The 24,803-nt window shown below is 43.7% G+C and overlaps 1 protein-coding gene across 1 annotated transcript in view; it reads right to left on the reverse strand.

Moving 5' to 3' along the window:
* Positions 1 to 24,803, reverse strand: part of LOC144686788 (low-density lipoprotein receptor-related protein 1-like) — a 1,926,687-nt gene that overhangs the window by 722,281 nt on the left and 1,179,603 nt on the right. The window contains exon 27 of the mRNA XM_078552493.1: positions 19,226 to 19,470. Coding sequence (XP_078408619.1) covers positions 19,226 to 19,470 — 245 coding nt within the window. The remainder of the gene's footprint in view (positions 1 to 19,225; positions 19,471 to 24,803) is intronic.

The raw sequence follows: 24,803 nt of genomic DNA on the forward strand, positions 1-24,803 counted from the left end.
AACGAAATGCTATTTTCTGTGCTTGGAATGTAAGTGGGACAATGAATCATTTATTTATAATTGCCTCTAAGAGCACGAGAAGAGAGCTGAGGAGAAACCTCTTTGTATAAAGAGATTTTGGAGCAAGGAATATTTTGAAATGCGAATAGATGAGACAAAGAACCTCACATCTTTTAAGGGAAACATGGCTACAAGTGCATGGGCAAATAGTTTTGAGATTTTATGGATCTGTGCCCAGGTACAGTGAATCACCTCTGCAAAGGAAAGATTAGGTAAAGTGGCTGGGTTGACACATGTGCCTGCAAAGGATTTTTCTTTCATTTAACTTAATGGTTTCTTAACAGGTATAAGCTGGATCCACCTGACTTTCCAATGTTCACTGTTGCCCAGACACTTCAGAAAATCCCCTGATAGGACAGTGGGGATAGTTTTGAATTGTTCTAGCTGGGAACTGGCATGGAATCAATATGCTGAAAGATATTCTGCTGTGCTGTAATCTTACAGCTTCATTGGCTCTCCAAACTCCAATGCATAAAATTTAAGATCTTTTTTATGTTATTGAAATTCTTCTCTAGTTTTTCCCTACTTCAACTCAGCAGTCAACCAGTCCAGCACCTCACCCCCACCCAAAACCCTCTATTGTTTGACCCTGGTCATCTATTCACCCTAACAACCCAGACCTCCCCCACCATCCTTCCCACCGCGTCCCCTCCCCCACCCCACTCCACTCCACTCCGCCCCACCCCACCCCACCCCCCCCGCCCCCAACCCCCGGCATGGCCCCATATCCCGTGATCATCACCCCACCTGTTACAGGATCACTAACTGCATGGGCCTCTTCACTTCCCTCATTTAAAGCACTTCAATCATCCATTAAAACCTGCTCAAGACATCTTTTCAATAAGCCTTAGCTAACCTTTCTCGATCTGTTCCTTCCTTTCCTTTTTCTAAAACAACAATTTGTGTTTAATGTAATAAAGCATCCCAAGTTGCTTCACAAGAGTGTCTGAAAGCAAAATTTAACTTCGAGCCATGCAAGTTGATGTTAGGCAGATGGCCAAAAACTTGGCCAAAGAGGTACATTTTAAGGAGTATCTTAAGGAGGAAAAAGGTAGCGAGGTGAAGAGGTTTAGGGAGGGAATTCAAGACATTAGGATGTTAGCAGCTGAAGGCATGCCCACGAATGGTTCAGTGATTAAAATCAGGCCATGCTCCTGAGGCCAGAATTAGAAAATCACAGATATCTCAGAGGGTTATCGGGCTGGAGGAGATCACGGAGATAGGGAGGGATTCAATGCTGAAGGCATCAGAAAACAAGGATTAGAATTTTATAATTAATGTGTTGTTTAACCAGGAATTAGTATAAGTCAGCGAGCACAGTGTGATAGGTAAATAGGACTTGGCATTAATAAGGACATTGCCTGCAAAGTTTTGGATGACTTCAAGCTTATGGAGGATAGAATGTGGGAGGCCAGCCAGAAGTGCATTGGAATAGACAAGTCCATAGGTAACAAAAGGATGGATCAGGGTTTCAGCAGCAGATGGGCAGTGAAGACGGTACACTCTCCAATCCCGCAATGACTACAGAGATTCAGGCTTCCTTTTAACCGGTTTTATTCAAGCCTATGCACGGGAGCCGCAATCATTCCTAAGAATGAAGACCCAGCTCCCAGACTGATTACATTTAATTACTTTTGTACTTTTTTCTTATCATCGTACATTTGAGTACATTTGAATACATCCAATCAGTAACCGACACACCGGTCCCAAGCTAACTCTAACCCATTGAGTACATAAACATGTGATTTTGCTAACCAATTATTCTAAAGGCTGTATACATAATTATGTTATCCAATCAAAATTAAAACACGTATGCAAAGACCTTGGTTCTCAGCTCAAGACTGTTTGTGTTTCATCAAAGCCCCCTCTTTGTCTATTGTATGTCTTCCCATATCTAAGCTAAAACCATTTGCCCCTTCCCTATGTGAGACAGGAGTACACTTACTCTAATTTATGTCCTGCTTGTGTCTCCAGTCAGACTCTCGAGGCTATGCAATGTTCATCTGGTAATCTTCAACTCTTAATATGTTTAGCAGCCATGTCTGCCTGGAGATTTTAAGGGTTTTTCAGTAAATTCTTACTGTATTCTCTTTTAGCATTTTTAATTTCCCCCTAATGGGCAGAGGCAAGGTGGAGCCAATGATGTCACAGATATGGAAATAGACAGTTTTAGCTAAGGAACAAAAACAGAAAATGCTGGAAAAACTCAGCAGGTTTAATAGCATCTGTGGGGAGAAAAACAGAGTTAATGTTCCAAGTCCGTATGACTCTTCTTCAGTTATACGGGCCAAAACGTTAACTCTGTTTTTCTCTCCACAGGTGCTCTTAGACCTGCTGAATATTTCCAGCATTTTCTGTTTTTGTTTCAGATTTCCAGCATCCACAGTATTTTGCTTTTAGTTTTAGCTATGGCATGGATATGTGGCTGGAAGCTCAACACAGAGTGAAATATGACACCAAGTTTGTGAACAGTCTAGTTCAGTCTCACCAGTTGCCAAGGAGAGGGATAGAGTTGATAGCTAGGGAATGGAGTTTACAGCAAGGACTATAGACAAGGGCTTTATAGTCTTCACAATGTTCAGTTGGAGCAAAATTTCTGCTCATCCTGTACTGGATATCACACAAGCTGTTTTATAATAGAGCAACAATGGGGGAGTCAAAAGAGGCGGTGGTGACATAGAGCTGAGTTTCATCAGTGCACATGTGAAAAATAACTTTGAGTTTTTGCATAATGACGCCGAGGGACAACATGTCGATCAGAAATAGGTGGGAACCAAGATTAGATGCTTGAGGGACTCCAGAGGCAGTAGTGTGGGATCACCAAGAGAAGTCATTGCAAGTGATACTCAGATTATGATTAGATAGATAAGAATGGAACTAGGCAGGTGCAGTCCCACCTAGCTGAATGACAGTGATGCCGGACAAGGGTCGTGCTTAGCCAATGAGATAGGTTTAAAGATGTGTCTTGAAAGAGGTAAGAGAGGCAGTGGGTGTTTTAATGGAAGGGATTCCAGAGTTTAGACACAGCCACCAATGGTGGAACAATAAAAATTGAGGATGCTTAAGAGACCAGAATTAGATAGGTGCAAATATCTGAGGGCTGTGGGGCTGGAGGAGATCACAAGGATACAAAGGAGAGAGGCATTAGAGGGATTTAAAAACAAAGATGATAGTTTTAAAATTGAGGTGTTGGTTGACAAGTGGGGGCCAGTATGGGTCAATGAGCGCAAGGGTTATGGGTGAATGGGACTTAGTGTGAATTAGAACATGGACAACAGAGTTTTGGGTGATCTTAAGTTAATGGAGGGTAGAATGTAGAATAAGAACAGAAAATGCTGGAAAAACTCAGCAGGTCTGACAGCATCTGTGCAGAGAGAAAGAGTTGACAGTAACTGTGGAGAGAGAAACAGAGTTAACATTTCGAGTCTGTATGACCTTCTTCAAAGAAGGTGGAAAGTTGGCGAGGAGTGCATTGAATTGTCAAGTACAGCAGTAACAAAGGCAAGATTGAGGGTTTCAGCAGCAGATCAGTTGAGGCAAGGGTGAAGTTAGACAATGTTAAAGAGATAGTAATAGGTGGTCTTAGTGATGACACAGATATGTGGCTGGTAGCTCAGCTCAATGTCAAATACAATAAGAAGTTTGCAAATAATTTGATTCTTTACAGTTACCTATGAAGCATGTTCGCAATGTATTATGTCAAATGTACTTTATAAATATAGTCCTATGCTATGCTACATTTTGCACAAATCTGGAGGCAATTTCATGCCTTGTGCCAAAAATGCATCCATTTAAGTCCATAAAGCTTCTCATGTTATATTAATGCAAATTACAAACTGCTTCCCATCAACACATTATGAAAACCCATTGGAGGTGGATTATCATATTAAGAAGTCTTATCATTCTAACTCTGCAATTTTAATTGACTAAAATTGTATTTTATAGCAGCTCTGCAAAAAATTTGATTTTTCACTGCATAATAACTTGTCAAAATATAATTGCATGATGCACCAATCAGCAGCAGAAAATGCACAACATAGTCAATTTGTCAAACACAAATTGCAAATATCCAAAGACAATCATAGAAGGGAGCAGAAAATTACATCACAGTAATAGGCAGCATTCCTCTTTTGTCTGGGTTCTCTGAAAATGCTTTCAGCTGTGCATTTAAATGATAAACACTTTCATTCATGTGTTTCACAGTGACTTTATTTGTTGTAATATTACAGACGGAAAGAACAAGAACCCTCTACCTTTGAGGGCCACTTGTATCTAGTTTTATGTTTACTTATTAGATATTGATTTTATTACAGTTCAGCAGGGAACAAACACTATATGAAATAGTATTTGCCTTTAAATGAAAATGATGGTGAGATAAGAGTTAAGCTTTTTCATATATATGAGAGCCATTGCAATGGTCAAGCATATTACATAAGATGGCACAGAAATTATTTAAATTTCTTACAATGCCAAGAGTTTACAGAAAATATTCAGGAAATTCAAGCAATAACATGACCTCAACATTTGTGAGTGACAGTGACAAGTGAATTGGAAAGGTCAGAGCAGAGATTTGATTTTTCTTCTGCTTAGTTGGGATAAATAAAGTATTCTATGTACATCTCTTTCACATTATCTTGGTCCATATTTTTCCCAGCGTTTCTATGTTAATTCACAGAACTCTACAACTAAACCAAAATGTTAAGTTTGAGTTAAGTGACTTGAAAATTTTGATTTTTCGAAGGAAGTTATGTTGTAAATGATAAAAATTAATTTGGCCCACTGTAATACTTCGAATTAAATAATTAAATGTTCACGGGATCTTTAAATGCAACATCAGAGTTTCATCCATTTTAGCATTATTCAAACAAACTTAGAAGCCTTTTCTCATTCCAATTTAGCAAAATTGGCCTTCTGAATCAAATGAATAACAGTTTCCTTAAATGGTTTAAAGTATTCATGCTATTCAAATTATACATTGCCTTTTCTAGAGTAACTGAGATTTGAAGCAATATCACCCATAATGTATCCAAAACTGATCTTTTGAATCCTCCAATCTTACTTATTCATCATCAAAGTAATTCTGGATATAAACCAATGAGAGCCTGTTCAATTGTGATGCTAAATTAATTGGCTCCTAAATCTTTAGTACTATAATATATTTTTTTACACAGTTCATACTTCCATAGACCTCTAAGATCTGTTTCCTTTTAAATTTAACTGCAGTTGCAATGTGACCTAAAATTAATGTGGATATTTCATTATTATAAAATCAACACTAACCTATGCTACTTTCATGTTTAAATGCACTGCAAAATTTGAGGTTGCAACTCTTATCTTGCAATTCTTCCAATATAAACAATATAAATTATGTGGTGAGGAGGAAATCAACACCATGAAGCTCTATTTTATACAATTTTACTGCACTCTAGGAAATTTCATTTGCATCTAATGTTTTGTAAAGTCAAGAATAAGATTTGAAAGTGTCCTGTGCAAAATTCCTTCTTCAATCCCTAAACAATGTAACATCTGCTGAGTATATTTCTTTTGACTTATTCATTATGTCTGGCTTCTGTAAACGTTAGAGAACTGAAAATGAATCTATACAGTGCGACATGCAACCAGAAGACCCAGTAATGTCAACTGTCAGTTTCACCTTACATTGACAAGCCAACCCTATTTGTGCGTGCTTAATTCACAAGCAGAACTTTTGTCCTGCATGGCTAGTTTTTAATCTTGGTAGGTAATGAGTGACAGCGTCAACTTTCTTAGAATGTTAAAAATAATTAATGTCGAGCTTAAAAATTCTGGGAGTCCAGTGAGTCATTTGCACTGGGTTGGTATTATGCTGCAATTAGGTGAGATCCAAGCCAATGTGAAACCATCTGTTGGGTTTGGCCTCGCAACTCCTGACTTCACTGCATCAAAAGACATATCATCTGCTGAATGCAAAAGTTGTACTTATACATTCATGCCAGCGCATTCTAAAGAAGGCTTTGCAATGATGCTGAGCAGTAGTAGAATGTCATTTTTATTGCCAAATATTTATCTTTATGAAGACCAACTTAGCTGTCACTCACTAACTTTGCAATCATGTAGCCAACTTTTGCTAAGATTTATACCAACCGGTAAGCATCTGAAAATGTCTTCTTAATAAACTTGAAGTAATTGTTATCACAACTGTTAATTATATAATGGTAAAATCTTTGTGTTTCAATGCTAGGATTGCTTTGATAATTGACCGCAGCTGTTGTGTAAAATCACCTCATAAAATTTAAGGGCCATGTGTATCATGGAAGTTATAAATGACAGTTATTTGATCTTGGGATATGCATGTTGGTTATAAATCATTCAGACTTCATTCTCATTGTTTATGTTATCACCTGAATCTCTCAATTAAATCACTGGGCTGTATTCACTCTCTGACTTCCATTATTTTCTATATGGGGCAGAAGTATACGATATCTCTTGCAGTCAGTGAGATTCTTCTTTGGGAATAAAGAAATTGAGTATTGCTGAAAAAAGAGACATGCTGTCGAAGCTTTGCATTTTGCACTCATCAGGACAGATTCGCAAGAACACCAAATTCCAAAGGGAACAACAATTTATAATGGATGAGAAGAGGGTGCTGATTGATTGGCAAATGGACTCTGATTGATAAATGCATTGCCATGGACAATGCATGAGGGAACAGTTAACTGCCAAGCTTTTGTTTAAATTCAAACCAGGCAGGTTGACTCTGATTGGTCAAAGCATTGGCATGGGGAATGAACCAGAGAATGTTCACATATCCACAAATTGCACCTTTTTACACCTTGTTCAATTAAACAAAAGCTTGGGGGACAGCCATTCCCTCATTCATTTCTCATGGCAATGCTTTGACCTATCAGAGTCGAGCTGCCAACCAATCAGCACCCGCTTCTCATGCAGTATAAATTGTTGTTCCCTTTGAATTTTGGTATTCTTGCGAATCTGTCCTGATGAGTACAAGCCAAAAAGCTTCAACAGCATGTCTCTTTTTACAGCAATACTCAAGTTCTGTACTACCAAGTGACCATTAAAAAAATTATGATTATTCCATGACTAGGTTGAAACATGTCATTTCAAAATACTTTTTCCAAAGCTGTCAAATTGTAATTTAGAACATAATAGCCTGAATCAATGTTTTCCTTTTGACATTAACATTGGCCAGAAATTTCCCCCCATTGCGAGGGTTGTGCAGGGGCGCGAACCCGTTTGGCGCCCCCGATTGGGGCTGCACCGCCATTTTATGTGGGTGGGCCAATTAAGGCCCACTCATCAAACCAAACTGTGATTAAGAGGGTCAATAAAACACCCCAGACCCCGTGGTGCCCACCGGGCACGTAAGAACTCACTGGTGCCAGCAGACACCGCGTGCTCCCTCTCCAGGGACACCCGGCCGCGAACGTAGCCGCGGAAGAGGGCCAAACAGTTGGTGGGATGACCCCCTCGATCGTCCGCTGCCTGCACCTGTTAATGGCTAACTTGGCCAAACCCAGGAGCAGGTTCACGAGGAGGTCCTCCTTCTTCCCGGCCCCCCTCCGCATCGGGTGAACCTTGAAGTAGGGTGGGCAGCTCATTAAAGTGAGTTAATTAGTTTTTAACAGGCCTTAAGAGGCCTTTGACAGTTCGTCAGGGACTTGGCTATGTGCCCGCCGAACTGACAATCTAAATGACGTGTGGTGACATCAGGACACATGCCCGATGTCACCGCACGTCATTTTACACGTCGATGACTGGGCCCCACCCCCGCTCGCCGACGGAAAAAGGCTGCCCATTATTTCCAATTTTAATGAATACAGAGTTCAAATTATAATTCTAACTTATATTAGTTTGATGAGATGAATGATTACACTGTACTGACTATTCTAATTCTGCTTTCATATGTGAAGCCTATTAAACGGCATTACTTAAAATATTCAAATTTTTAAAAAAAATAAAGATTGCCTATTTTGTCTTTCCAGTTTTTGTGCTTGTAATTAATGTTCAGAAACACGTTGGGGACATGGTCGCAAACATATCCTCTCCACTCCCCTGTCAGTATTTTGAAGGGGCTGTTCCCTCTGTGACACCCTAATCTACTCTTTAATCATCTCCATGTCTCCTTCCCACAGTACCTGCCCATGCAATCGCAGGAGGTGTAACAGCTGTCCTTTTAACTCCTTGCTCCTCACTATCCAAGGCCTCAAACACTCCTTCCAGGTGAAACAGTGATCTTCTTTCAATTTAGTCGACTATATTCGCTGCTCACAATGCGGTCTCCTCTCCACTGGGGATACCAAACATAGATTGGGTGACCCCAATCTTTGCAGAACACCTCCGCTTAGTCTGCAAGAATGACCCCAAGCTTTCAGTTACTTGCCATCTTAATTCACCACCTTGCTCTTACACTCACATTGTTGGCCTCAGCTGCTGCAGTGTTCCAGTGAAGCTCAATGTAAACTTGAGGGGCAGAGCTTCATCTTTTGACGAGGCAGTCGATATCCTTTTGGATTCAACATTGAGTACAACGATTTCAAGTCATGAACTCAGATTCTCGTTCTAATTTTTTTTCCCCCATATGTCGGTTTAAGTCATATGTTTCATGTTTCTGCTTTCAGACAGAGCTGTTCATTATTCTGCCATTCACACTCACTCTGGACAAATGCTTTGTTTCTTTACTACAACCACTGCCACTCTCTGCTTTTTGGTCCATGACATCTTCGTCATTTAATCTCTCCTGCCCTCTAACTTCCCAAACCTTCCTTTTTGTTCCTCTTTCCCCACCCTTCTTTCAACAGCATAAAACCCATCACATTTCTATCCTCCTTTAGTTCTTAAGAGGAGTCATATTTGACTCGAAACATTAACCCTGTTTCTCTCTCCACAGATGGTGCCAGATCTGCTGAGTATTTCCAGCGCTCTCTGTTTTTATTTCTGATGTTATGCGTCCACAGTATTTTGCTTTTATGTTAGCTATTGGTTGACATTTGTATGAAATATGACATAGTTTAGTGTATAAATTTGGTTTAAGAGTGTTTTTTTTGTATTGGCTTTTATTTTTGCATTGTGGTCAAGTGGACACTGTGATGGTCAGTAACAGAGGAATGGTGAAAACAATGGGGAATTAATGTTGCATTTACTCATATTGTAATCAGGTGAGCTGTTCATGGACAGTCTAGCTGTAAATGATTTTGTTGGTTGTGCCCTGCATTTCTCTTCCTCCTCCTCAGCTTGTCACCATATAGATAGTGATTACGGTTGTGCCTTGATGATGGTGAAGTTGTGCAGCATGCAGTTGACCACTATGAAGTTTGACAGCTGCTTTGCTGAATACTGCATGGCTCCTCCAGAATGGCCCAGGCAGCAGAAGCATTGTTTAAGCTCCCCAATGATCTATTCTGTCACATTTCATGTGGCAACATGGTTTTTATTGTGTGCATGCTGCCCACATTAAGGGGTCAAATTCCATTTTGCTTGGGTTACACCTCAGTATTGACATGCAATGCTCATTAAGCAATGCCCATGCAGCCAAAGGCATCCTGCGCCTTGTTATCCTCAAAAACATATGTGCTCACTCCATTGCTGCTCCTTCGCAAGAGAGGTTGAAGTGTATTCACCTTCTTTGGAATACAGAGTTCTAGTGATCTCTCTTAAGCAACAGTGGATCACAAACTGAAAGATAGCTCCTTCTTGGAAGGAGCAAGATGCATAAAAGTTCACAGCCATAGTCACCTTCACAGCCACTGACAATGTTGTCTTTGCCCTGGTCTGAGAATGCAGTTGTGGCTTCAGCAAGTGGTGGATTTCAGTGAGGACATCCTGAGTGAAGAGCAGACATCCCCAATGCACTTTTCCTTGCTGAGGTTAAGGTAGAAAAATTGCTCTACAAACACCCTGGTTGGATATGGCCTCCTCTTGAGAGCCCTTCTCCTCTCCTCCCTCCTCCAGCGGCTTGTCCTGCACTGTGTCACCCTGGCTCATTCTCCCCATCATGCAAGGGGAATCCATACTACACCCATGTCTGGAAGCATGTAGTTTGTGCGGAATCCTTGAAGTCAGAACAAAGTCCTTGAGCACGTGCCACATCATTAAGCAAGTCAAGCAATTACCAAACAATTCCACAATCACAACAGGAGCCAATAGAAATCAACTGACCTGCGAGAAGATTATTTTAAATACCACTGGTGGAGGAGGCCCTACCTGCTACTGAATACTCTACATATTTACAGTGGCTGTTTCCTATGCATGTACATTAATGACCTCACTGAAGTGGCAATCAGCATGGCTCACACCTGCCACAGATGCCATTTTGGAGCCAAATCAGCACTCAAAGCCCCCAAAAAACATACAGCAGTGCGCTCAATTTTGTAGCCATGGTCTCCAGTGGCAGCCCCACAAAATATAATTCCTGCCAGTATATTACAGCTTTATAAAGTGGCTGGCTTCGCTAAATGAAATGCTTTTACAAAGATATTTACATTAGACCTAATTCACAATACTTTCCTGAGCAGTTCAACCAGTTCAAAAGTTACCAATCAGCAATGTAATAAGTTCCATGCAATCCAGCAACAATCAGCAATGAGCTCCTCCATCAACATTCATTTAGTTCAATGTACACTGCAAAGATTTCCAGAACAGATTTATTTAGTGAGCAGTTCAGCGATGTTGGATCCACTCCATTGCCTATGTAATAAAGCCGTGTAGCCATTCACCTCTGGCTGTTCTCTAGCTTTGTTTAAAGAAGGTTTTTTTTTTGCAGTGAAAACATAGGAAACAGTTAAAGGGAGCTGAGGTGCTGCAAGATTTTGTATAAATTAAAAGGAAACCATTAATGAACTCTGGACCCCTCAGCGACAAGTATGGGTGAGAACTGGAGGAGAAGGGGAAAGGCCTTCTCCTTCTAAAAGGACCATTAATAGACTCATTGTGGGATCTGATTACCACTCACCACCAACATGTACTGCCATCCTTTTACTGCAGGAAGCTGAGCTGGGAAGTGCTTGAGGCAGGTGGCAAGGAAATCCTTTGAATTCTCTGGCTCACTGTCATCTAAATTTTAATGATTGGATAACTGACTTTCTGACTGGGAGTTGGGGATGTGGAAAACTTCTAGCAGTGTTTTCAGGAGCAGGAATACAGCTGCAGCTTTCTTGCCAGGAGATATTCCCAGTGGTAGGAACAGCAGTGGCTCGGTCACCCAGTCACTTGAGGTGGGTGGCCAATCAAGCCAATTGATTGACTTATGGATGACAATTGTACCATGCTGCCGGCATTTTGCCAGGTGTCAGATCGGCCACCCCTGGGGAGTCCACCAACTGCATTCAGGCAGCCTCTCAGAGGCTTCCCGCAGGAGTCCTTTCTGGAGACTCCATGATCCAAGGAAGGTCCCCTCATGGGAATGGCCACTCCTGCAGCCATGGGTGGCTCATCCCTCTGATTGTTGTGGCCTGCCTGCCTCAATATTTGTCCTAACTGTTTTTTAAGGGTGCTTCAATATGGAACGGCCACCTCCATCGTTAATGTTGCCAAGGCTGTAGAGTTAACAGCCCTCTCATTGGGCTGGGAACTGGGAGGGTCAGGCTGCCTTCGTTAATTGGGTTGCAGTTCTGGTAGTGGCCTGTTGATTGGCCACCACCAGTAAAACTGCTGATGCAATCACCTGCATGGACTTGAGACCCACATTTGGACTCAACGTCAAGACTCATGGCATGCCGGTAAGGTCCCGGCCAAAGTCTTGCTACAATTCCATAGGGCTTTGGTGAGACCAAAGCTGGAGAGCTGTGTGCAGTTTTGGTCTCCATATCTAAGAAAAGATATACTTGCATTGGAGACGGTACAGCGAAAGTTCACAAGACTGGTTCCTGGGGTAAAAAAAGCTGGTTGTCCTATGATGAGAGGCTGAATAAATTGGGCCTATGTTCTCTGGAGCTTAGAAGAGTGAGAGGTGATCACATTGGAGCATACCAGACTCTGGAGGGGCTTGATAGGGTCGACATAGAATTTTTTTTTTCCCAGGCTGGGAATCAAGAACATTGGGATACAGTCTCAAGGTAAGGGATCAATCATTTAGCACTGAAAAGAGGAGAAGTTTCTTCATGCAGAGGGCTGTGAATCCTTGGAATTCTCTATCCCAGAGGATTACAGATGTTTCATTGCTGAGTATATTGGTAGATTTTTGATTTCTCAGGAAATTGAATATTGGAAAAGGGTTGAAAAGTGCAGTTGAGGCAATCCAGCCATGATAATTTTGAATAGCAGAGCAGGCACAAGAGGCCATATGGTCTACTCCTGCAACTATGTTCTTAAAGGACAGATTGTCAAGGCACTAGCAGCTATGAGAGGTCTGCTCAGTGAGTGAGAACTTATATATTAGCATAATGTGCAACATGTCATATCTTTACATTTCTGCTTGGGTATCATTAACATGCCAATTCTCAGAGGCCCCTGATTAAATTACATATGCACTGAGGAATCTGCTTAAGTCCCCAGTTTAGGCTAAAAGTCTGAATTCTTTGGATGCGTCAATGTTTTGTATAATTCAAGCACAAAAAACACATGGTGAGGGACGCTGAGAATAATTATCATCCAAAAATGAATACTTCTTAATCAAACCATGCTATTTTAACTTATGTAGACTGATTCACAAAGTCATCAAAGCCACAAATGACATCCTATATGACTATACTGTCATAAATTATCCCACCTCATCCTTCGCAACCTAACTGCAGCCTTCGATACAGTTGATTACATCATCCTGCTCTGTCATCCAGTTGATAAACTTCCCATGCCAGGCTCTATTCTTTTTTTTATTCATTCAAGGGATGTGGGTGTCACTAGCTAGGCCAGCATTTATTGCCCATTCCTAATTGCCCTTGTTCAGAGAGCATTTAAGAGTCAACCACATTCTTATCTACCAAAGAGTGGTCAGAGAATCAATTGGAATGGCTTCTCCATTCCTGAACCTTTACCTCTGGAGTTCCTCAAGGATCTATCATTGACCCCTTCCTATCTACATGCTGCCACTGAGCAACATCAACATTAGATTCCCCGTATGCACTGATGACAGTCAACTTTATCTCACCACCACCACCACCACTGTTGACTCCTTCGCTTAAAACAGCCTAGGCACCTGTCACCCTTGCCAAGATGGGACAATCTGAAGCCAGGACTTCCAGGGCCAGAGCTGCTTGAGGTCACCCTGAAAGACCATTTGCAGTGTCCCCACCACTGAAATTCAGCAACCTTCTACCAACCATTCTGTAGTCACTGGGTAGAACAGAGTAGGAACACTGAAACAGATGGTAGAATAGGGAAGACAGGCACTAAGGGAATGTACAAGGGTGATTAATTGACTTTAGAATACAATATGGCATGTTTTGATTTATGAATTTGGTTTGTGATGTTCAGAATATCTTGTTTTTTACTTTTCCTTTGTGGCCAAATTGTTAATTTGATGGTCAGTAACAGAGGGAAGCTAAAATGTGAGATTGTTGGTGATTGGGGTTGCATTTGTTTGTAATCTAGCCAGATAAGTTGATCACTGACAACCTGATCAGAAAAGGACAATGCTGGTTTTATTCTCCATTCCTATTCCTCTTCCTCCTCCTTCTCCTGAGCTGCTCACTGCTTGGCTGGTGGCAAAGACTACCCTCATGATGGCACGATTGTGCAGCAAACACTGTTCCACCACAAATCTTGACAAATACTCTGTTGAGTAACAGGTACCTCCAGTGTGGTCCAGGCAGTGGAAATATTGTTCAAGCACCTGATCGGTTTGCTCTATCACATTTTGTGTGAAAGCATGTCTTTTGCTATGTGCATTCTGCCCACATGTATGTGAATTGCATAGTGGAGTCATCAGCCACATCATCAAAGGATAGCCCTTATCATCCAGTAGTCTTGTGGTGGCTAAAATGCCAGATGACACAGGCTGCTGCCAGGATACTAGTAATGACACACTGCACATGGTTGCATACCGGCTCAATGCTGAGGGAATGGAATTCCTTTCGCTTACTGCACATCGTAGAGTTGACGTGAGGCACATGTAAAGTGATTTGTATGCATTCAATGACTTCCTCCACTATGGGAAAGCCTGCAATCCTCATGAAGCTGGGTGCTCACTCCATCTGCTTCTGTTTGGCTAGAGGGAATGAAGTTACCTTTGGAATACAGAGCCTCATTGACCTTCCTTATGGAACAGTGAATGGCAAACTAAATGATGCTGCAATTAATATATGCTCCCATCTGGAAGGAGCCTGATGCATAAATGTTCATGGCCACAGTAACCTTTCACAGCCACTAGCAATGCCATCCTCCTCCTGCTCTGAGACTGCAGTTGTAGCTCCAGCTGGTGACAGATTTTGGTAAGGCCATATATAGGGAAGCACGGGCATCTGATGCACTGATCCTCACTGCAATTGGAGGAGAAATATTGCTCCCTGCACACCCTAGGCAAATATGGCCTCCAGCTTAGAGACTTTCTTCCCCTCCTGCTCCTCTTTCCTCCAGCATCATGTCTTGCTCTGTGTTGCCTACGTTCATTCTACCTGTCCTGCTGTTAGGGAATGCATCTATTGCAACCATATCTGGGAGCAAGCAATTTGTGCAGAATTCTTCTGGTCAGAACAAAAAGTTCTTCAGCATGTGTCACACCACTCATTGTAGGCTTTAGCAACTATAAAGAACTTAAAAACCACCAAACACTTTGACAATCACGTCAACTACCTGTGGGAACCAATCAGCAACTAACCTGTCAACAGTTGATAATCTTTTAAAATAGTGCTCATGTGAAGTTCTTCCTGCTGCTGAATGCATGCTCAACTGTGTATGTTTTAGAGATAGGGCACTGAACTCCAAAAGGGCAGTGTGATGTCAAATCAGCGTTACATGATCTGCTTATTTTGCATACTTTGCATACTCAAATTAGGCCATATGGGTAGAACTTAAAAACAAAAAGGAGGCAATCACATTTCTGGGAGTGTACTATAGACTCCCAAACAATCAGGGAGAGATAGAAGGGCAAATATGTCGGCAAATCTCAGAGAAGTGTAAAAATAATAGGGTACTAATATTAGGGGATTTCAACTTCCCCAATGTTAACTGGGATAGACAAAGTGTGAAAGGCTTAGAGGGGGTGGAATTCTTAAAATGTATCCAGGAGAGCTTTTTAAGCCAGCAAACAGAAAGTCCTACAAGAGAGGGGGCGGTGCTGGACCTAGTTTTAGGGGGCAAAGCCGGGCAAGTGGTAGAAGTGTCAGTGGGGGAGCATTTCGGTGATAGTGACCATAACTCAGTAAGATTTAAGGTAGCTATGGAAAAGGACAAAGATGGACCAGAAACAAAGGTTCTTAATTGGAGGAAGGCCGATTATAATATGATAAGACCGGGTCTGGCCAGAGTGGACTGGGAGCAGCTACCTGTAGGAAAATCTACATCAGAGCAGTGGGAGTCATTCCCATAAAGGTGACCAACAAGTCCAGAGAACCCTGGATGTTGAAGAATGTGCGCTATTGGATAAGGGAAAAAAGGGAAGCTTTTGGCAGATACCAAGGTCTCAAAACAGTGGAAGCACTAGAGGAGTATAGAAAGTGCAGGAGGTTACTTAAAAAAGAAATTAGGAGAGCAAAGAGAGGGAATGAAGAAACACTGGCAGTAAAATAATTGAAAACCCAAAAGCATTTTATAAGTATATTAGGGGCAAGAGGATAACCAGGGAAAGAGTAGGGCTCATTAGGGACCAAAGTGGCAATCTGTGAGAGGAGCTGGAAGATGTAGGTGAGGTCTTAAATGAGTACTTTGTATCTGTATTCACTATAGAGAAGGACGATGCAGGTATAGAAATCAAGGAGGGGGACTGTGATATACTTGAACAAATTAGCATTGAGAGGGAGGGGGTATTAACAGTTTTAGCAGGCTTAAGAGTGGATAAATCCCAAGGCCCAGTTGAGATGTAGCCCAGGCTGTGTGGGAGGCAAGGGAGGAGATTGCAGGGGCCCTGACATTAATTTTCAAATCCTCTCTGGCCACAGGAGAGGTGCCAGAGGACAGCGAATGTGGTGCCATTATTCAAGAAGGGTGGTAGGGATAAACCAGGGATCTAAAGTGAGTCTAACATCAGTGGTAGGAAAACTTTTGGAAAAAATTCTGAGGGACAGAATTAATCACCAGAGGCAAGGATTAATCAAGAATAATCAGCATGCCTTTGTCAGGGGCAGATCATGTCTAATAAATTTGATTGAATTTTTTGAGGAGGTAACTAGGTGTGTAGATGAGGGTAATGCAGTTGATTTAGTCTACATGGACTTCAGTAAGGCTTTTGACAAGGTCTCGCATGGGAGGCTGGTCAAGAATGTAAGAGCCCATGGGATCCAGGGCAATTTGGCAAATTGGATCCAAAATTGGCTTAGTGGCAGGAAGCAGAGGGTGATGGTCGAAGGTTGTTTTTGTGACTGGAAGCCTGTGTCCAATGGCATACTGCAGGGTTCAGTGCAGGGTCCCTTGCTGTTTGTAGTGTACATTAATGATCTAGACATGAGTGTAGGAGGTCTGATCAGTAAGTTTGCAGATAACACGGAAATTGGTGATGTGGTAAATAGCGAGGAGGAAAGCCTTAGAGTACAGGGCCATATAGACTGGCTGGTCAGATGGGCAGAACAGTGGCAAATGGAATTTAATCCTGAAAAGTGTGAGGTAATGCATTTTGGGAGGACTAACAAGGTACTGGAATACACGATGAATGATAGGACCCTAGGAAGTACAGAGGATCAGAGGGACCTTGGTGTGCATGTCCATAGATCCTTGAAGGCAGCAGGACAGGTAGATAAGGTGGTTAAGAAGGCATATGGGATATTTGCCTTTATTAGTCAAGGCATTGAATACAAGGGCAGGGAAGTTATGATGGAGCTGTATAAAGCGTTAGTTAGGTCACGTCTGGAGTGCTGTGTGCAGTTCTGGTCGCCACCCTATAGGAAGGATGTGATTGCACTGGAGAGGGTGCAGAAGAGATTCACCAGAGATTCACCTGTTGCATTTCAGCTATGAAGAGAGACTAGATAGGCTGGAATTGTTTTCCTTAGAGCAGAGAAAGCTGAGAGGGGACCTGACTGAGGCGTACAAAATTATGAGAGACATAGATAAGGTAGACAGGAAGAAACTTTTCCCCTTAGCGGAGGGGTCAATAACCAGGAGGCATAGATTTAAGGTAAGGGGCAGGAGGTTTAGAGGGGATTTGAGGAAAAACTTTTTCACCCAGAGGGTGGGGGGTATCTGGAACTCACTGCCTGAAAGGTTGGTAGAGGCAGGAATCCTCACAACATTTAAGAAATATTTAGATGAACACTTAAAACACCATAGCATCCAGGGCTACGGGCCAAGTGCTGGAAAATGGGATTAGAGTTGGCAGGGGCTTGATGACCAGTGTGGACACGATGGGCTGAAGGGCCTCTTTCGTGCTGTAAAACTCTATGACTTTATGACTTTTGGTGGGCACACGCCCTCACCGAAATGGTTTTCAACACACCAGAAGTGCACATGCGCGTGCTATCTTTTGAAGCAATACGGCACCCATAACACTAAAAAACAAGCGTTAAGGAGCCAAACTTCATTGCCATAATTTCTCAAATGCCTTGAAAGAGTGAAAGACAAAAGGCCTGGATAACCATCAAGGCTTCAAACTGAGATATTTATACAGACGTGCATTGACAGTTTTTATGCTGCATAAAACTAACTTATAACTGACTTCATCAATAATTGTACTGTATCATAAGGCAGGGCTTCCCAAACTGGGGGTCATGACCCCATGAGATACTGCAGTCACGAGCTCTGCGGCAGAGCCTGACAGAATGTTATAATAGCTGTGAGATCCCTTTAAATCCTCACTTTTTAAAAGAAATGGTGGGCATGGCCTAAATCGCCGATGCTTGAGGCCCGATTCCTGCTCCAGAAAACCAACTGAAAAGATAAGTTTATAAACATGTATGAAAATTAAAAACTCTGTTCCCCCTTGCGCTCACAGCTCCCACTCAGGGGCCACGGCAACTTCAAAGCCCCAAATTGGGGTCCCAGTGGGAAAAAGTCTGAGAAGCACTGTCAGGGGGTAAAACGTCATGTTGAGGAAACAATACTTATCATTTTTTTAGCTTTGGTAAAATGCTAGCTTGCAGAGTCATTTGTAAAGTCGGCATGTTATTTCTATTGGTGGAGGGGGGCAGTTTTATCTTTATCAGGGGAACTTTCCTTGTTTTATGACATAATCACGGTGTTGAACTCAAGAGAAACCAAAAGTGAAACAGCTATTAATGACTTTTACAATAAATCTTTAGTGACAGTTCTCAGCCTGATCTTTATATAAATGGTGTTACAGGCAGGTTGCACAGCTGGGGAAAATATATATTTGGCTTAAAAATCATGACTGGTTCCTATCCTATTTGGCTACAATTATGACCAGCTGAGTCCTGCGCAATGTTATTAATGATACAGCATTTTAATAACTTGGTTTGATATCAACATCTGATATTTAAACAGATTTTTCTGGATCGCAAGCTCAATATTTCCAATGAGACCTTTTATGCTAGATTCTTGAAGTAGTTCTCTTTTATACAGCATGGTTATTTCAACAACAATTACATTAATTTTAAACTGAACAAGCATATGTTTGTGTCTGCTTCAAATCACTGTTTGTGACCATCTCCTGTCACAGCATCCTCGATGATTGGATACAAGGCAAGGGAAAATACTTGGATGCCTTTCTGGGTGGAGACAGCAAAACCTGAGCCATGCAGCCTCCTTTTTTTTTTTGGCTACACGTGCTATTTTGCAATCACTTTGGAGGCTCTGGCAGTGCCTTCTGAGGTGCTGCTATGCCAGGGTTATACCAGTAATTGCCACAGATAACAACAGTATCAATGTGACAATGTCCTAATATAAAAGTGATGCTTAGGGAATCGCAATGAACATTTAACATTTCCTTAAGACATAATTTTGTGCATTGTAGGCGAATTAAATATAGCTATATTATTTTGCAGCACAATTTATCAGATGGCTATAGGAGTAATTATAATTGTTACTGATTTATATCCTTACATGTTTGCTTCATCTCACAAGCTGTTCTCTTCCTGTGCTTTAAGTCACAAAGCAAACAGTAGCAGAAGTTAAACAGCTAACCTACCTTGTGGCTGCCTGGTTTGGTGGTAAATCTGTAGGTCATATGGTCGTGCACTGGTTCTCTGTACCACAGTGACATTATGGCCAGTCCATTTATTGGCTTTCAAAAGGGTGTTAGTCTTCCAGTCAGTCCAATAAACATTACCTCCGTACAATGTTACAGCAAAAGGATGTGAAAGGTATTCATGATTACGCAAGACTTCTATCAGTTCACTGCCATCATATAAGGCTGAATAAATACCATCAGACCTGCATCAAGAAAAATAAGACATAAGAAAACAAAGGCAAAGAAAAACTAGAAACACGCAATTACTTTCTCAAGCAGGAACTGAGTTTGCCTCATCCGTTATGATGAAGAAAATGCTAATTATTATTTTTAATGTATAAATTAATCATTTTTTAAAGTAGATGATACTGTAACAATAAATACATGCTGTAATCAGTTCTGGCTGATAAGGGAAAAAACATGCAAAGATCAAGGTACAGTTTCAAACTGTGAAGAAGTTGTATTGCGACAAGCAGGGAAAACCTGACATGCACAAATCGAACAATGTAGTTGAAGTCGAATATTTAATTTCAGTCTTCCCAATTCAGATTTCAGTACTCTTTGAAAATTGCTATGTAACCAACTATCTGCCAAGTTCTATGTTTGAAACAAGAAAGTAAAAAAGGTGGCGAGGAGAAGCAAGGTACCTCTCCGCAGAGAAGAATGAACAGTCAGGGGGTGGAATCGTCTTGGAATTGCACTAAGTGCGGTAGTGGGCGTGAAAAATGCTGTTTTACCTGCCGGCCGCAATGGCAGGTTTTTGTGACATATCGTTTGCTTCCTGGTGCATCCTATCTCATTAATAATGCATTCATGGGAAACACGCCAGATCGCTGGCTGGTGGGCTCAGATTTGCCCGCTACGCCATGACCTCCACTTCCTTGCTCTAGGTGCTATATTTAAAGTGCACCAGCGTGCGACCTACTTCATGCTTACTCCAGGCCACAGATGGCCCCAAAAGCAAAGGTGACATCAGACCCCAAATTTAGTGACACCTCTCTGGGGCACCTGCTAGACGTAGTGGAAGCCCGCCGCTCTATCTGCCCTCTGGCCGCAGGAGGTCCACCAGACTTCAGCAATCCGGCCTGGGAGGTGGTGGCAGCAGTGGTCAGAACCAGCGGAGCACAGAGGAGGTCAGCCATCCAGTGCAGTGCTCTCTTCCTTTCCACCAGGTTAAGTCAAACACCTCATCACTCTCAACATACACTCCCAAGCCCATCACACATCCACAGGGATCTCACACCTCAAAGGACAACATCACTAACTCATACACACCCTCACATCTCCATCAGGCTCATATCCTCTGGAGCTTGCATCTTCAAACCGTCCATGGCTCAGCTCACCACACAAACATTCCATGTACCCTTATCATTTGCACAGCCATGCGTCCCCATCTGTTTTCATGCAGGAGAAGCTGGCTCACAATAGGAGGGAGAGGTCCCAGACCAAGGGGTGGAGTGGCTGACATTAGGCCCCTCACTTACTTTGAGGAGCATGCCATCTTGCTGACTGGTGAGATCGTGGACTGTGTGAGGTCGGAGGTGAATACCCATACGAGGATCCTGCACCACATCATCCCTCTCTCAACGCAACTGTGGGTGCTCTCCCTCTGCTGCCATGCACTAATTATCTCTGCTTTGGTTCATAGGGAACTCTGCCAAGCAGTCGAGCCGTCAGCCAGCCAGTCCCTCAGCTCCATCCAGGTCCTCACCTCCAGCCAAGAGGACACCTCCTCTCCACCTGCGCAAAGGCACACACCTCGGTGAGACCCAGATCTAGAGCAGGCTCGGGTTCACAATCTGGTGGTCACTGCATGGACCAGCAAGAGGAGGCAGGTTCTGCCAAGCTCCCCAGCACTCGGAGGACTGCTGGGAAAGAGGCATCTGTCAGGCCCAAGTTAGATGGTGAGCCTCTGGATTCGGCCTTTCAACTCATCGTGGAGAGTCAACAGAAGAAGGGGGAATATCATGTAGAGCTGTTGAAAGCCCTCAGCAGAGTGGTACATGAGTTGTAGGGGTGCATCCGCCTGCTTTCTGATGAAGTGGTGACCACATGTTCCTGCATGGAGGTCTGCATGGGAAGGGTGGTGGATGCCATGGAGACCCTGGTCCAGCAGAATGCAGAGATGCATGCAGACCTGCACTCCATTGTAGTAGCCAGGGGTGAGTTCCTGCAATGGTAACACGAGAGGGAAACGGCATTCCTTCAGGTGCTCCTTCCCCTCACTCAAGGATTTAGGCTGGGGCCCTCAGACACCTGAAGGGAGGAGGAGCAGCAGCTGGACATCCCTGGGTCATCCACTCAGGAATCTCAGAGGCTGTCCATGCTCTTTGAGTCCCCTTTGCCTGTGACCCCCTCAAACCCAACCTCTGTCACTACAGAGGGAGCAGCTGGCCCACAGGAGGACAGCCAAAGCAAGTTGGGGTCCCTGAGGCCTCAGCTCTCCAGCGGACAAACGCAAAGTCATCAGAGGCAACAGGGCCAACCATTGCACAGACCGTCTCCATCCCTGTTACAGGTATCAGGGCAGCAACTAGAAGAAGTGGAAGGCCTAGAAAAGTTAAGAAATTCTGATCACAAGTGGTTGCAATGGGTGAACACATTTTGTCACTTTATAACCTGAAAGTTTATTTACTTCCATTGAATAACGTGTAATGTTGTCTTTCAGCTTCATTTACAGGCTTTGCGAGTCCTCCCCAGAATCTGGAGGAAGAAGTGTGTGTGTATGTGTGTGGCTGGGTCTTTAGGAGCCTCTTGCAAGCATTCTCCCATTGCACGCAAAGCCTTCATCCATCACACTCATCTCACTGTCCTGAGCAGTTTCAATGCTGCCTGCTGGAGTTCTCTTTCAGTTGTCCATCTGACCGGATCTGCATCTCCACTTATCCACTGATCGCACTCCCATGTAGTACTTGTGCCCGTCCAACACAAGGCTCCGCTTGTGATTTCTGCAAAATGGTAGTTGTCAAAGTTTGAGTTAAGCTCCCCCATCCTTTCATCTCTCCAGCCACCCAAGTCCTTTCCCCTATTACAGTCCACCATCCAGCATCACCTCTGACCTTCCCACCATTACCCTACAGTCTGAATCCTTCTCCTCAGGAATGTCCAGGTGAACATGCACGTTCCCTGCCTTCCTGAAAATCCCACCCCCATCCACATTGATCCCTTCGACCTCCTCCTTCCCACCCCCAGGGTCCTTGTTTGCCTCTGTGTGCCCACCAACCACCCTCGCTGCCCTTTCTGCTGACACTGATGCAGCCTCCCCCTCCCACCCTACTAGCCCCCTCTTGCACTCACCATTCCCTCCTAACATTCCCACCCTGAGTTGGCTCCTCAGGAGGCAGTCATTGACTCCACAGAACCCTCCCTTTCACGTTCACCTGGACATTCCACTCCCCCAACACCTTTCTCCACCCTTATTCCTTCCACCCCCTGGACACCTTCCCTTCTCTGAATACCCTCTTCCCTTCCGGACACCTTCCTCCCCTCCAAACTCCTTCCGGACACCTTCTCCTCTACAAACTCCCTCCCTTATGCCTTCCTTCCCATTTAAACCTATCTCCCCACTTGCACCATCCTCTCCCTTATACTCTTCTCCCCCTGCGCTCCCTGCTCCCCCAATACTCCCTCCACCACCCCCCCAGATACCTTCGTCCCCAAACATCTCACCCCCATGACACCTTCATTCCCCTTCCCAATCTCACCCCCCTAACACCTTCACCCCCACAACCTCATCCCACCGACACCTTCCCCCCACCCTCCCAACCTCACCCCCTGACACCCTCCCCCCGCCCTCCTAACCTCACCCCCGACACCTTTGCCCAGCTCCCCAACCTCATCCCCTCTGACACCTTCGCAATCCCCCAGCCTCAAACCCCGACACCTTCACTCCCCCCAACCTCACCCACCCCAACATCTTCACCCGCTCCCCTCCCAACCTCAACCCCTCCCACCACCGGTGTACCTTCCTCTCCCACTCACTCCTAGACCTTCCTCTCCCCACCCACCCCTTGCTGACCATCTGTACCAGCCCATGGCGAAGTGTGTGAAGTTGCAAAGCAGGTCCGATGCATCAACGGAGACCATGGAAGATGGTGTGAGCCCATTGCGAAGTCTGTGAAGTTCCGAAGCCTCAGCGAGGTCAAAGCTGCGGCGTGGAGACCTCCCACCTTCCGAGATCTGCTTTGCGGCGGAGCCATGTGTATGAGAATCCATCCAGCCTGTGATGCACATGTTCCTCCAGGGTCCGGTAGCTATAGGGCTCCAGCATCTTCTTCTCCTCGGATGTCCACAATCTGAGTAAGGCCTTAAAGGTAAGTCCAGACTTCTGCACGTCACGCTCGTCCAGACGTGTTCTGGGCTGGTGTGTTTTCCCACCAGTGTAACAGTAAATCAGGTGTTGAGGGACAGTTCTGGTCCAGCCTTAATCTGCATCCCATCACCGGGATGCAAATTGGGTTTACACCGGCCTCTAGCAGGATTCACGTTTTGTCATGGCGGACACCGTCAGATGATCCAGCTGTGATTTTACACCTGCGTGAAACTGATTTCTGCCCCTCCCACCAAATTGTAACCCCCCCGTCCACCATGACGCCCGCCGCCAATGGGAGAGGACAATTCCGCCCAGTGTGTGTCAACCTGTGGTAATTCAGTACACATCCGGGTCAGTTAAAGAACAACATTAGCAAGACTTGAAACAAGGATCTCAGGGGCCAATCATCATATGCCTAGCAACCCATTTAAATGTGAAATGCTCTAGTAGGCAAATGAAACATTGAGAGTGACATTCAGGCCACTGTCTAGCCAAGGCCTGCCTGGATCGATTTTTTGCCAACAGTGCTACTTGAATCAAACTTATTTAAACATTATTTAATGTCCTATAAGAGGAGATCACTGAGGTAGATTGGAGCAAGACTGAGGAGATTTGAAATCAGGCATGTAAATTTTGAAATTACGATGCTATTGCATTGTAAGTAAAGGGAGTCAGTAAATCTTGGAGGAGAAAAGGGTGACGGGAGTGTGGGACTAATTGTGGCTTAGCATGCATGTTGAATGATTATGACTGAGATGAAGCATATGGAGGATTCTTGCAGGGACAGTAACACAGACAGCAAAGGAGAAATCAAGGACTCGTGGTAAAGCAATGGATGTAGGGCTGCAACACCAGAAGGGCAGAGGATGTACAAGGCAGGCAACGTTACAGAGGCAAAGGAAAGCAGTTGTGATAACAGAGCTGAGGTCACGTTTGAGCATCTTATCACCAGAAAAAGGCCTCCCAGGCACAGAACAGTCGACCTCTGCAGCCGCTAAAGTTTCTGAAAAGGTGTCAGGCCCTCTCTGGAATCATCCAGGATTAATCACTTGCTCCCTATTTATTGGGATTTTTAAAGTCCCATAATTAAACCCTCTCAGAATGGGCAATATCTTCCAGAGAGACTTGGGAAATTCCCCCAGTCACACTTATTGCTGTGGATATTGGGGTTGGGGCAGGGGGGACTGGTGAGTGCAAACAGGATATCCAGCTGCAGCCGTCTTA

The sequence above is a fragment of the Cetorhinus maximus genome, chromosome 11, assembly GCF_964194155.1.
Source record: "Cetorhinus maximus chromosome 11, sCetMax3.hap1.1, whole genome shotgun sequence".
NCBI classification, from domain to species: domain Eukaryota; kingdom Metazoa; phylum Chordata; class Chondrichthyes; order Lamniformes; family Cetorhinidae; genus Cetorhinus; species Cetorhinus maximus.